This window comes from Mobula birostris, chromosome 11 (assembly GCF_030028105.1).
Source record: "Mobula birostris isolate sMobBir1 chromosome 11, sMobBir1.hap1, whole genome shotgun sequence".
Taxonomy (NCBI): domain Eukaryota; kingdom Metazoa; phylum Chordata; class Chondrichthyes; order Myliobatiformes; family Myliobatidae; genus Mobula; species Mobula birostris.
Genome location: NC_092380.1, coordinates 72290588 through 72306281, shown reverse-complemented (window position 1 = coordinate 72306281; position 15694 = coordinate 72290588). Strand labels below are relative to the sequence as shown.

The 15694-nt window shown below is 39.1% G+C and overlaps 1 protein-coding gene across 22 annotated transcripts in view; it reads right to left on the bottom strand.

The window, feature by feature from the left end:
• The window catches only part of sox6 (SRY-box transcription factor 6), a 618625-nt gene that overhangs the window by 98101 nt on the left and 504830 nt on the right, over window positions 1-15694 (bottom strand). For all 22 annotated transcript variants that reach the window (XR_011887772.1, XM_072272504.1, XM_072272513.1 and 19 more), the window contains one exon: window positions 14286-14365. Coding sequence is in view for 21 of the 22 variants with exons in the window: in XM_072272504.1 (XP_072128605.1) it covers window positions 14286-14365 (80 nt within the window). In the remaining variant the exon portion in view is untranslated. The remainder of the gene's footprint in view (window positions 1-14285; window positions 14366-15694) is intronic.

The window sequence follows — 15694 nt, the reverse complement described above, 5'->3', positions numbered from 1 at the left end:
AGTGGGGAGGAGAAAGGAAGTCCAAACATGAGAAAATCTGCAGATGCTGGAAATCCAAAGCAACACACACAATATGCTGGAGGAACCCAGCAGGTCAGGCAGCATCTACAGAAAGGAGTAAACAGTTGATGCTTCGGGCTGAAACCCTTCTTCAGGGCTCTCAGGGTCTGCGGAGACTCGGCATGTCATCAAAAACCCTGATAAAGATTTGGTGGAAGGTGTATTAACTGGCTGCATTACAACGTAGTTTGGTAACACCAAAGCCTTTGAGCAGAAAATCCTATGAAGGTAGTGGAGTATATCAGTATATCATGGACAAAGCCTTCCCAACCAATGAGCAGCTCTACATGAAATGTTGCCATAGAAAAGCAGCATCTATCACCAGAGATTCGTACCACTCAGGCCATGTTCTTTTCTATCTGCTGTCACCAGGACTCACACCACCAAATTCAAGAACAGTTAATATCCCTCAGCCATCAGAATCATGGACAAAAAGGAATAACTGCACTCATTCTATTTCTGGTGTTCCCACAACCAATGATCTCACTTTAAGGACTCTTCATCGTGTTGGGCCATGCTCTTGTTATTTATTGCTATCTACTTATATTTACATTTGCACAGTTTGTTGTTCATTGATCTTGTTTACAGTTACTGTTCTATAGATTTGCAGAGAATGCCTGCAGGAAAAAGAATGTCAGGGTTGTACGTGATTACATGCACACACTCTGATAATAATTTTTTACTTTGAACTTTTAACTTTTAGAATATTTTTAGTGACTTCCTACGAATGACTACGCCACCTTCTTTGGCCTGAAATTTCCTTAAGTAATGGGGTAGTTGTGACATAGTGCTAGCTTACAACATGAAGATTTAAGGAAATTCACAAAAATATGAGTTACATCCTTTTTTGTTATGCTTGGGTTGCCTCAACTGTTTGCGATCTTCACCAAAACCTCTGCCGCGCGCTGGCAATGTTCCTGCTCATGAGGCAAAAGGCGAGAGAATATGAGCTCCAGTTAATAACACATTTATACCTAAATTGAAAAAGAAGCAGGAGCCAAAATCATATTTTGGATCCTAAAATTTATCCTCACTATCACTTGAAGTGTATTCAATGAACTTATCTTTATAGCAAAAAGAGTGATAGTCAAAACTGAAACACTTTGATATTTTATTAAATGCATTATACTAATATGCACAAGTGCTAGTTTAATACCCACGATCATATATTACATTCACATTTCATTCTTAATGTAATGTAATTCTTAAATGTAGAAGGTAGCCTGAAGTAAGGATCTGACATAAGACTCTTTAAGTCAATACACTGATTGCCATCTGATTTGTTAATGAAGTTTACAAAGAAGTTCAAATCAAGTCCCCATTTAGTACGAACAGCACAGAAATAAAAGGAAATTTTGGCTTAACTTGCCAGTTACAATGTTTGAGGACATTCCAGGCTTTTATGTCAACCAAAGTTGAAGCCATTTCCTATCAACCCAAAAGATGAAATAAAATAGCCTATTAATGTTACCTTTGACCTTCTCGGGGCATTCTGACTTCCTGTTGTTCTGACGTGAAAATGGCAGAGAGCCGCAGTTCTCCTGGTCACGAACAATGGCTTGTCAGTGTCCATAGTCAGAACTAGACTGCACTACACACTTAACCCTTTCACTGTTTGCACTTAGTTAAACAGATGCCGTGAGAGTAATAAAGGCTGCTGGCTCTCCAGAGATTCTCTTCTACTAGTTTACTTCCTTTATCAGTTTTGTTACATTTATTACATGCTGCCAAAAATGACTGTGTGCAGTAATTGCAGCTGACAGCCAGTCACTCGGATTGCTGACCCCACCTTTATCATGACAGACAAGTGACAGTCGGCAGTTCTAGAAATGAAAATGTTTTGCTTATTTTTCACTGTCCACAGCCTTCTTTTGTCACTTCCTAAAATGCAGTTTTACACATAAGAAAGTGTTAGGCCATGACGGCCTGCATATTATGACAGATATCATCAAATTGTATCTGTCTGGCAATGTGACTGGCAGGCTTGTCAGCAACTGCATGCATGAGTGCACAAAATTACTGAAATCCTGCTCCAGAAATTAATTTCTTAAATAAGAAGATTCTAATAAGATTTGTATATTTATCCTCACTATCTAAGTAGACAGTTTCTTAAACAAAATAAGCAGTTTAACATAAAGCATTCTCTATGTTCTCGGTGGAAGTATGCTTATATCAATTTTCAATTTGAGGTTGATTCAGAATACAGGCTTGATAAATTTAATATCAGGGCATAATGAAAGTGGGCATCTGGAATCATCAGGCAGGAGGCCGCAAGTGTATCCAAGCATGCACCATCATCAATCCACATGGAGCTTAAAAACCTTTCTGGGGTGGCAGTAGAGACATTATAATTACCCTGTCTGCTATGGAATTAAGGGTGAAATAAGCCAAGACCCTACATACAAACCCAATACAATCCAGTGAGGGGGCTTGGATTCAGCTTTGCTACACTGTCTCCATCGAGATCAGATAATATGCAGATATGTGTATTTTCAAACACAATTTTTGATCTTTCTGGCAGAGTGCAATCTTCATCCTGCTGGTTTCTGGGGTGGACTACATAGTTATAGCATCAAGGTTGTGAATGATTTGCTACTTGCCCCATGCGATTCTGGCCATCCACATGTATCAAGGTTAAGGCATCAACCAGAAGCAGGCAGGTGAGATTAGAGTAGATGGAGGTGGGGATGGGGTGGGTGTTTGGGGGGAGGCTGGAAGTGTCATTATTAAGTGGAGTACACATCCCAACTCCTTTCATACTGTATGTATCTGATACTATTTTATCCTGGCAGATGGGATGCCATGTGGTTGACCTGGCATAGATGAAACATCTTATTCAACAATTTAAATCAATCTCCTATAGTGGAGTTAAGAGCTTGATTTAAATTTTGCGGTTTCCAGCTGATTTTAGCCAGCTAAGGAAATGGGAAAGTAAAGGAAGTGACTGAGTTAAGACACTTCTAAATTATAGAACAAAAGCTATGATCACCTGTTAATTTCATCAGGAACTCTGCATCTCCAATGATGTTGGTTTTGAATGCTGCTACACTAGCCTGCACGCTACTTAAGACCTCAGGGCCAAGCTCTTGAAAGAGAAGTTTGTTTCATTTATAAGGACTGGGAGTGATTGGTTTTCAATAAGGTACACTAGCTGAATGGATCAATCATTTTTTTACCTGAGCTAGGATTAGAAGAGTTGAAGCCTCCTGAAGAGGACAAACTAAATTTTGATACCAGATACTCACCATTCTAGCAGAGTGAGAAATAGGGTATTTAATACCAAAACCTAAGGTCAAATTTAGGAAACTTCCATAAAACTGGACTTTCAGTATAACAGCGAAATCCTGAAAAGTATGGGTGTGTAAGAATGCTTAGATTAATTTCAAATATTAAGAATAGCATTCTACAAATATAAAGCATAGCCAAAGTTTCAGATGACTTGAGTCTTCAAAAAGAAATAAAACTCTAGAAGTACCTCAACTTCCAGAATCAGAAGAGAAAATAAGATTTATGAAAGATTATGAAAATAAGATTTCTCAATATTATTGAGAAAGCATGAGAGCTAATGGATATTAGCAGGACAAGAAGTTCTTGTAGACTGCAGTTGCTGGACTTGAGTAAACTATATGTAGTGCTCGTTTCTTATGGTGGGTTCCATTTTAGGATAGTTAGAAAACCAGTTAAAATTGTACTGAGGGTTGGTACAACTACCTCAAATGCTCTGTGAGGAAAGACTACAGTCTAGGATCATTGCTAACAATGGACTCAGAAGGTCAGGGTCTTGTACTTCAGCTTTCAATTCACTGATGCATTGCTTGTGATGAAACCTTCATGATGTTGACTTACCAGTGAAAGCAGTGTATTGCTTGGTACAGTAAATGAAGACAACGGCATGTTCCGGTTATAATTTTGTTTATTTTATGAATAAAGTGTACTTTTGGGGGAAAAATTATATTTGCCCTAATGGAGTATATCAATCAGTTTCAAAAATACCTAATACACACAGATTTTATCTTATCAGATCAAACCAGACACGTGCCTTATATTTGTCCCTGTTTGTAGAACTGATCCCAACCACCAATTAGGCAACCTATAGATCTGCCTGATAATGCAAATATCTAATCAGCTAATCATGTGGCAGCAACTCAATGCAGAAAAGCAAGCAGACAAGGTCAAGAGGTTTAGTTGTTGTTCAGACCGAACATCAGAATGAGGAAGAAATGTGATTGAAGTGACTTTGACTGTGGATCCCCCCATCACTTAGATCCCCTCCAGTTCGCCTACCAGCCCCGACTAGGAGTTGAGGATGCCATTGTCTACCTGCTGAACCGTGCCTACGCCCACCTGGACAAGCCAGCGAACACTGTGAAGGTCATGTTTTTTGACTTCTCCAGTGCGTTCAACACCATCTACCCTGCCCTGCTGGGGCAGAAGCTGACAGCGATGCAGGTGGATGCTTTCCTGGTGTCATGGATTCTTGATTACCTGACTGGCAGATTACAGTACGTGTGCTTGCAACACTGTGTGTCCGACAGAGTGATCGGCAGCACTGGGGCTCCACAGGGGACTGTCTTGTCTCCCTTTCTCTTCACCATTTACACCTCGGACTTCAACTACTGCACAGAGTCTTGTCATCTTCAGAAGTTTTCTGATGACTCTGCCATAGTTGGATGCATCAGCAAGGGAGATGAGGCAGAGTACAGGGCTACAGTAGGAAACTTTGTCACATGGTTTGAGCAGAATTATCTGCAGCTTAATGTGAAAAAGACTAAGGAGCTGGTGGTAGACCTGAGGAGAGCTAAGGTACTGGTGACTCCTGTTTCCATCCAGGGGGTCAGTGTGGACATGGTGGAGGATTACAAATACCTGGGGATACGAATTGACAATAAACTGGACTGGTCAAAGATCACTGAGGCTGTCTAGAAGAAGGGTCAGAGCCGTCTCTATTTCCTGAGGAGACTGACGTCCTTTAACATCCGCCGGACGATGCTGAGGATGTTCTACGAGTCTGTGGTGGCCAGTGCAAACATGTTTGCTGTTGTGTGCTGGGGCAGCAGGCTGAGGGTAGCAGACACCAACAGAATCAACAAACTCATTCGTAAGGCCAGTGATGTTGTGGGGATGGAACTGGACTCTCTCACGGTGGTGTCTGAAAAGAGGATGCTGTCCAAGTTGCATGCCATCTTGGACAATGTCTCCCATCCACTACATAAAGTACTGGTTGGGCACAGGAGTACATTCAGCAAGAGACTCATTCCACTGAGATGCAACACAGAGCATCATAGGAAGTCATTCCCGCCTGTGGTCATCAAACTTTACAACTCCTCCTTTGGAGGGTCGGGCACCCTCAGCCAATAGGCAGGTCCTGGACTTATTTCCTGGCATAATTTACATATTACTATTTAATTATTTATGGTTTTATTACTATTTAATTATTTATGGTGCAACTGTAACGAAAACTAATTTCCCCCGGGATCAATAAAGTATGACTATGACTATGAATGATTGTTGGTGCCAGAATGGGTAGTCTGAGTATCTAAGAAACTGCTGATATCCTGCATAACGGTCTCTCGAGTTTACAGAGAATGGTGCAAGAAAACACAAAATATCTAGTGGGCGAAAATACATTGTTAACGAGAGAGATCAGAGGAGGACGGCCAGACAGATTCAAGCTGACAGGAAAGCGACAGAAACACAAGTAACCACACAGTACAACAGTTTCCAGAAGAATATCATTGAACCTTAAAGTGGATAGGCCACAGCATCATAAGATCGTGAACATACATTCAGAAGCCACTTTTTAGGTACAGTGGGTACCTAATAAAGTGGCCACTGAATGTAATTAAAGCTTTAATATTGAGTAAAATAAAGAAATGCACGTCAATAACCTGCACTTATCTCTTCAGTTCATCAGTGCTGCATATACTAGTTATAACTGTTGTGCATCCAAGGAACTAAAAATTAAGTTATATGGCCCCTCATCTCAGCATAGTTGAGGTCAACTACAAGACTCAGTATTTGAGTCCTATAGTGGAGTGGCAGGTCATATGCCCTCTGTTTCTGACTTCTATCTTGTAATGCAGAAGTACCTTTAGATGAGATATGTACTACTGCAAACCCTTATTATTTAGCAATAAATATCATAGTGGAATGAACTGTTATAAGCAAATGCTAGCCTAGTACGTTACAGTTGATTTTCTGCTTGGCACAACAGGAGACCGAGAACAATTTAGATTTGATTTAATATGGATTCATTTGAAAAGCTGCATTTCTCCAACAGGCCTTCCATACGCTAAAATACGATTCAACGAAAATACAGTTCACGCCCTCCCATCCCTGTACAAAAATATGATAAAACCAATAGGAAGTTATATTCCATACTAATAGTCTGAGACATTAAGAGAAATTATCAGATTTGGAATCTAAAGATACTAATGCTATGTCATGGAGTTAATGAGTTTCAATGAGTGCCATTTTTTGCTATTCTATAATTTCTATCTTCAGGAAGTACTTAAAATGTAAACTGATAGGAGGAGGTTTAGGTCAGGGCAAGGTCAGATTTCACAAACATGGAAGGATATTTATGCATTCTATTCACCATGTTCTCATTAGGATAATATTCTTGAAAGACTGAGGTGAAAAATGAAAAGACTTGATGAATCCTGGATTACCAGGGCAGATGGAAGTGAGAACTGGCCAAAATTGACCTTAATTTTTATAAATTGGGATAAAAAAAATTCTAAAAAAACCTTAATCTTTTATTCAATTTTTTTCAAGGAAATATTGCTTAAAAACAAGGAGCTGTTTTAGATCTAAGTAAAGTTTTCTTTATCACAGAAATAAGGCATTGAAATGACACAATCTGTTGGTGAAATTTACATCAATTGTGTTCAATTCAGACGATAAAATGTCTGGCCAAACATGTTATCAGCAAAATATTACCAATTTAAGTTTGCATTATAAAATGATTTGTTCCATCAGCCACTGGTCTTATAAGATTTGGAATTAATATATACACTGTCACTCTAAGAACCTCTTTTGGCAATCTCATGATAAGCACATTATAAAAGGCATTTTATGTCATTCTCTACGAAAGATAAAATATGAGCCATATTACAAACCACGTTTATTGAAGAATGTCTTAGTAAAAGAGAAAGTAATATAATTTTATAAGCACCTTATATCATATTATTTTGCTGTGTCAAATCATTAAAATCAAATGTCCTGGAAGGAATTAGTTGCTGCTCAGACTCCTTAAAAAAAAGGAACTCCAAAGGCTTCACGATTTAAATTCATTATTTTACCTTCAACTCTGTTATTTTCTTTCTTTTACACATAGCAGTGTCTGTACACTTGACCTTGAACTGGCAAATCAGGCAACTTTGAGATTATTTGTTGCTGAGGCTTCCCATAAGGATTCCTTGACTGGCCCCTGTTGCTCTGGGCTGTCAGCTGTTGATGCCTACACTAAACTAATACAGCAAAAAGCTCCTACTGGAACAACACCACTAACTTTGTCATGGCTGTTGTTGAATGAGGAAGTGACAGAAGAAAGATCCTGAATTTACACACATCTGAAATTTTGCGAACAATTGAGTAAACACTCAAACCTGCTCAAAGAATGGCACTGTAAACATTCTTCTCAGTTGTCTCCCCCTTCAGCTAAAAAGTCAAACACACGCAATGCCCTCAGAGTTATAGTTTCTGAATTGTTCTCAGGGTTAAACAAATACATTATCCACATTAATGTTTAAAGCCTCTCGGCCTTCCTTCAGATATATGACTATTCATGACTCCATCTGCTGTGCTTTTCCACTAAAAATAGAATTCTTTGGCCTTCGCTCTACCATTATTTTGCCCCTGAGGCGTGTTGAGAAATGCTTCAGTACTGCTTTGGACCAGCACCCAGCATAACCACAAAAGGTTATTATCCAAAGTATACTTTGTTTACAGTTATGAAGAAGACTCTTTAACGGGCATCTGTGCATTCCATTTTCATTCTCTTTCCCACCGTACCCACACCCCCCCCTAGCCCACTCCCACTACTCTATTTGTTTCTCTCAACATTCAAATACTGTACATGAATTCCAATCGGATGGTGGATCTGTTGGTGCTTGTACTGCAGCTGCATGCATTGTTACGACTTGCCAAGGCTCATTAAAGCTCTAAGCGATAAGCAGTGAAGGACAAATTACGCTACTGTATCTAGAAGAAAAGTTGCATGTCACATTTTTCAAGAAGTATTTGCTTTGTTTGGTAACAATCCTGCTATTTAAAGTTTTAATGCTTAAATGCTATCGCCCATTATCAGTTGTATTCTGACTCTTCACTCTCACATTATCAATTCCCAATCCAAGGGTTAAATGTGAGGTGAATGCTTTTAATTAACAATGATATGCAAGACATCCAAAGAATGCCCTCATCTTCTCTCTTTGTGATATTGTGGTAAAAATCTTAGAGTCAAATCTTATTAACATGCATGACAATAGGAACTGTGAACCCTGTACTGCTTCTCTGCAGAGTCTGATATGAAATACTCTCTCTTTGGAATATAATAACTCAGAACATAAATACTGCACAAAAGTTGTTTTTATATTGTGGACATTTATAGATTGGAATCTAAGAGACTAGCATCTGGAGGCTGGCTTATACTGGTTATATGTGGTGCACTTACCCTTCCACGAAACTTGCAAGCACAGCTTTTCATTGGCATCTGTACCCGACACTAAGAGCAGGTTTCAGCAATGAAAACATCAGCTGCTGCTGGATTAAGCATGCTTCGTTCCCAGAGTTGTTATTAAATTGGTAACAATAACAAAGCTGCCACAAGTTTCACAACTCGAAAGAATAAGAACACAATAGGCTGATATTCCCAATAAATTTATGGATTATGGTGTGGAATTACTGAAGCCAGTAAATCCCAGTAATGAATTGGCCATTGCAGCAAACTACAAAAAGTGAAATAGTGAAAACCTATTGGATTACGAACACTTATAAACTTAGCTGTGCCAACCTCCCAAACTCAACAACCTGCCAATGTCTCTGTCCAGTTTCACAATGGGGTAGTAATGATCTTTTCAACACACAGGCACTTTGCCTCAGGAATGTTTCCCAATGACAATATAAGAGAGAGGGAGAAAGCTGCAATATGAAGAGAGGCGAAAATGTGCTACTTTATAGTTTTCATTACCTGTGTTCATTCCATTGGATTTTCAAACCATAGGCCAAAGGCCTGAAAATTTCTACTGATGCACAGGCTGTGGGCATGTGTAAATTCAGTACAGACAGTTCAGTGCAGTTACTATTATTTGGGAGAAGGTGTTTGTGAAACAGAAAGGCCTGAAGGTAGGTAAAACACCTGGACCAGATGGTCTACATCCAGGGTTCTGAAAGAGGTAGCTGAAGAAATTACGGACATTAGTAATGATCCTTCAAGGATCAAGAGATTCTGGCATGGTTCCGGAGGACTGGAAAATTGCAAATGTCACTCCACTCTACAAAAAGGAAGGAAGGCAGAAGAAAAAAAATTATAGGCCAGTAAGCCTAACATCAGTGATTGGGAAGATGTGGGAATTGATTGTTAAGGAAATGGTTTTAGAGGCACATGATAAAATAAGCGAAAGTCAGCATGGTTTCCCTAAGGGAAAACCTTGCCTAACAAATCTGATTGGTAATCAAGATTTGTCAATAATAACCATTACACAATTCCTTGATTGGTTTGGGCATCAAAGGTTACGGGGAGAAAGCAGGATAATAGGATTGAGAGGGAAGGTAAAAATCAGCTGTGATCAATGCTGGAACAGACTTGATGGGTCAAATGGCCTGATTCTGCTTCTATGTCTGATGTCTTACAGTAGAGATGAAAGCTGATATGGGCCAATATGTTGCTCCAGTAAGAAAATGGTAAGAGCTTTGCTGGGGATAATGACCAAAGCAATAAGAAATTTACACAACCATACCAATCAAAATATTATCATTACTTTCACTCTTACATATGCCTTGATAGCGAATAACATACAAGGAACTTCCATTTTGACAGTGTTTTGTACATCTTTTGGACATTCAAAGCTTTCCTAATAGCACCGTCACAGTGAATATTATAACAAACATGATAGCTCATTTGCATGCAGCAAGGTTCTACAAACAGACTGATGATCAACTAATTGCTCGGAAATTAGTTGATGCTTCCTAAACTGTGGTGCTCAGACAGTTCACAGCAAGTCAACAAACTTTGTGATCAAGTGTAGAAGTGTAGAAGCAGGAGTGGTCCATTTGGCTCCTTATGCCTGTGTTGCTATTCAATACGATCCAGAATAATCTGGTATATCAGCACCACTTTCTGTACCACCCTAACTCACATCCCTTGATTCCCTTTATATGCAAACATTTATCAATCTGAAGTCAATATGCTCAGCAGCTGCACCCACAGCCCTCTTGAGTAGAGAATTCTAAACATTCATTACCCATTATATGAAATAATCTCTGCACATCTCTGTCCTGAATGACTGACTTTTTATCTTGACACTGTAACCCCTGGCTCCAGACACCTCGGCAAAGGTAATATCATCACTATGTTAATCTAGGAAGCCCCAAAATTTGATTAAATTACCACTAGTCCCTTCATCAGATCATTGTCATAGATTGGAGACAGCTGGCACATCAACTCTGATCTCTGCTGCACCTGCTTATCACAGCCTCCCAACTCAAAAAAATAGTCCTGCATTTTGTTTGCTATCCATAGACATTCCTCAGTATTTATCATTATACAGTATAACCCACAATTGTTCCAATTCTGTTTAATAACCTCTTTGTCAAAGGCCGTCTGAAAATCCAAATGCACAAAGCTATTGGTTCCTCATTATCTAGTCTGTGAATCCAATCTCAAACTTCCATTTCACAAATCCATTTTAACACTGCCAGATCCCTTCATTATTTTCTAAGTGGGCTGCTTTCATTTCCTTAATAATGAAATGGGGTGTTTTCCCTGCTGACATCCAACAATCACATTTTCTGCTTTCTCACTCCTTCCTTCCTTCCTTAAATACTGGGGGTTACATCTGTGGGAAGCATTTGTGAATCTATGGAATTTTGGGTGCTGGCACACCGGGTAATCTATTATTTCTATAACTTTTTGAAAACCATGAAATGCAGGTCATTAGGTCCTGTAAATCTATTGGTTTTCCGTCCCATTGATTTCCTGATTATTTTACCAATGCTAACTTCCTTCTGCTCCTTATTGGCCCACATCTCTCCACAGAATCTCTATGTCTTCTTCCACAATGCGAAATCAAGGTATCTATTTAATTTCTCTACAATTTCCTTAACCCTCAATATAATTTCTCCTGCATCATTCGGTTAAGTGACTTCTACTAATATTTAATATTTTACATATTTTTGAAGCTCTTACAATCTGCTTTTAAGTTTCTCACTAGCAAATAACTCCATTTACTTTCCATTTCTTCATCAATGTCTTCATCCTTCTCTGCCGAATTCTGACAGTTTACCAATCAATAGGCTTAAGGCCCTTTTTGGCAATATTATAAGTCTTTTTTCTTTGTTCTGATATTATCTTTAACTTCTCTTTAAAGCCTCAACTAGACCAACTTCCTGTTGACTTCAAAAGGATATATTGTGTGTTCATTCATCAAATGTTTCACTTTTGTTTGCTGTTGTGCATTTCAATATTGCTTTCCTATTTAGTATACCTTTGTAGCTTACCTTCAGGTTTAAGTTCCTGGATTAGAATTGATCTAAATCATTTTCAATCTTAAGACTTACATCCCTAAAGTTTGCTTAAATTAAACATGAGAAAATCTGCAGATGCTGGAAATCCAAAGCAACACACACAAAATGCTGGAGGAACTCAGCAGGCCAGGCAGCATCTATGGGAAAGAGTAAACAGTCAACCTGATGAAGGGTCTCAGCCCAAAACGTCAACTGTTTACTCTTTTCCATAGATGCCGCCTGGCCTGCTGAGTTCCTCCAGCATTTTGTGTGTGTTCCTTAAAGTAACACTACTGTTTTGCACAATATATTCTGAAATAGTGTATCTCTAATTGTTGCTTCAAAATACCACTCTAGAAAAACATTTGGTAATGCTCCATGAATTCAACTTCTATGTTACAATTCTTTTGCTCCTTTACTCTGCCCCATTGACATGTAGAGCCCATCATTAATGCATTACCGTTGCTACATGCAACTCTAATGTCTTGATTTATACTTATGCCCTACACTGCCAGTGTTGTTTGGGGAATAAAGACAACTCACAACAAAGTTTTTTGCCCCTTGCTATTTCTTAGCTTCATCCATAAAGGTTCTACTTCTGGGCCTTCTGAGCAATGATCCAGTTTTTTCCACTGCCTTTCTCATAAATTTTATTATCAGAACTATCTACCAATCTTTTGAGTATTGTCTTTTGCTTCTGAGAGTTAAGTATCCTGGAAATTCCCAACCTTTATCACTTTGCTACAACATCATCGAATACACTATAATTTTATATATTTTATTTGCACCATTAATTGTGGCATGCATTCATAGGAATCAGTTTTCCAAGTTGTCTTTTTATCATTTTTCCCTATTTCTAGTTGGAGGTAACTAGTATGATTGAGTGCTCTGCTCTTTGCTGACATACATGATCGTTGTTACTCATTTTTCTATGATGAAATATCATATAGTCCTCTTTTTAATTTGGTAAGCCACCAAACCCACCTTCTCCTTTCCCTCCTTCCTCACTAACTGTTGGGTAGATGTTTCAGGACTTAGACAAGTTGCCAGCCATTAGTGGTAGATAGATTTTACAGTTGCTGTTGGTAAGATTGCATTCAAGTTATTAATAAGAATGGGAGTCAATAATGAAGATGGATGGGACTGTGAATTAGAGTTGGGTATTGGATTGCTAGTTGGTGAGTGTATGGAGGGTTCTAAAGAGCTGAGATCAGTGCTTAAGTGAGAAGTGGTTGCGATGTAATTGGAAGTCTGGAAAGAAGAGGCCAGGTTAGGCTGATGGATCAATAGATGGGGTGAGAGTGGTACCTTTGGAAGCAGAATTGGGTCTGCATCTTGTACAGGGTGGGTATGTTATTGTTATTCCTCTCCGCAACTTGTGACAGCAACCTTGCTGTTTCTTTAGCATTTTGTCTCTTTTTTTACGAGGCAGAGTTACTAGCTCGATGCTTAACCTAGCACAGATGGAAAGCCTGCAAACATCCGGCCAGATTCAAAGCCAGGACCACTCATCTCGAAGTCCAGTGCTGATGTCACTACACTACCAGCTGTCTTGAGAGGGAAGGAGGGACTAGGTAAATTCTACCATAAAGTAGCTGGCATGAGAACAGGTCAGGCAGCACAATTAAAGTCAGAATATGGAAACATACTTCAGCTGGAGGTGGCCAAGGAAGACTCAGGCCTTGCACTTACATCCATAAATTACAGAAAGTGGCTAGGCTGAGAAAGCATTTCCTCAGGTGCTGCTGTGCATGCATGGGGTGTGGGGTGCACCCACAACAGAATAATAATCACAGACCATGAAACTTCTATTAAATCTGAGATTTTCAATAAACTGTTCATTTATTGTTCAAAATGGCATGCATAACCATAAGATTTTGTGATATGGGTTCTTGGCCAATCTGGTCACTGAGCTAACTTGAGAAATAAGCAATGTCTAAAATACTGGGGGAATGGCTTATCAAACTGCATCTCTCCTTTGTGGTACAACATTTCCTCAATGCTGTATGCTTCTGCAGGCGTATTTAACACTTACAAAATAATGCACAGTGTGACAAAATTCATGTGCTGCTGGGACTTCAACATTATCAAGAAAATCATCTTGGCCAAGTTGTTTTGTGCAGATTATGATATTCTGCAGTGTATACTGGCCACCTAATTTAATAGGCGGAATCTGCTGTTAGCAATGTCCTTGCTATGCATTCAACTATCCTACAGGAGGCCTGCAGCAGACTTCAAATGTAAAACCTGCGGGAAAGCAGCCAGAAGCTGGACTCCACTGACTCACGCTGCAAAACATGACCATATGGCTGCTTTAAAATGATATTACCATGTTCAATACTGTAATACCCAGAAAACCTACTATCAATGCTGCTATTCATCAAGGACTTAAAGTGTTAATTTTGCTTGACAGTGAAAAGAACAAAAATCTCAAGTTTTCTTATTGGCATTCATCATTATGCTTTGGCTCTCGTCCCAGAATTCTTTGTTGTGGCACATACCTGGAGCTGTAATGGGCTGAGTCCAGACGCAGCTGCAGCTGCCATTGTCGACGGAATGAGCTGCACAGGGTAGCTATCACCTGTCGACGAAGAACAATGCACACAGGTTCAGACAATGAGCAAAGGATCACACCGAACATGTGCCAACACGCCTCTGCCTCTGCTTTTGCACCACAGCGCTACACTGAGCCGGAACATCTGCCCAAACAAAAGCCTCAGCTGGGCAGAAACATGCAATGCGTACTTGGAACTTTTGTGCACAGATGGCTCGAAGGCAAACCATTGAGAATGGGGAAGGTCTGCTCTTTTAATTTTTCAGGGTAAAATTCTACACCTAGTCAGATAAAATAATAGCAGTATAAAAAGCTTCTCATCAATGTGTTTTAATTAATGTAAGGTCTGTTACTGAAGTCTTCTTACTGACAAGATTCTGTGTGAAAGACTACCCGCCCATGTGATAATGGTCAGTACTTTAGCTGATCAGGATAAATACTACAGATCTCAAACAATCTTTCATTATAATGAACACTACAGGGACTTTTTGCTAAAAAGACATAAGGTATCAGTAACAGAATGCTTTAATGATTAGTTTTAAAGGTCGAAATAGCACCATTCTTGGATCGCAATCCAAAACTGTAGTCCAGATTTTGCTGGAAGTGTTGGCAAATCCACAACAAACTATCCACATTCCTCAGCATAAATTCCGGTGAGCCCCGGGATTCCTGTGTAGTCGTACATTAGCTCTGCTTTCTTGCTCAGATTCACTATACAATTCCCAGCCACAATCACCATTAGATTTCACAAACTCCAGAAGCTGATCAATGTTTTGACTAGATTCCTTGCTATTTGAATTGGGATATCTACTCTTCAGATCCAGTGCTGTATGGGGTCTAATGCAGGGTCCATGGCTGATTTCAATGGGAACGCTAAACTTGTGGAGATGGTAAATTCCTCTCTTTAAGTGCATGCATTTTATTTAATATTTTAATTATTTATAATTATTTTAATCAAGATTATTTTTAAATAGTATGGTTTTTAAAACTGTATTCTTTATTTCACTTTTCATTGGCATTAGATTCAGAGATATGTAAGGACTCTTACAGATTTAAGAGCTGACAAAGCTGGGCCACACCACTTGTTGACTAAGATTCACTTTTATCATGGTACTGGGAATGAAGTTTCTCCATCGCATTGTTGGAGACCCAACCACTACTCAGGGCTTCAGGCTGAAGTCTGAGTGACTTCAACCCAGCAAGCTATCTAGCAGCAGGTCCATGCCAATGAACTGGCCATTGATGTTTCATTGGAGTTAAAATGAATTAATCTTAATTTACTGAGCTAGATCCATAGTTGTTGATATTCTATAAGATTTATCTTTTAAATCAATCACTTCAATTTGGCAAGAAAAT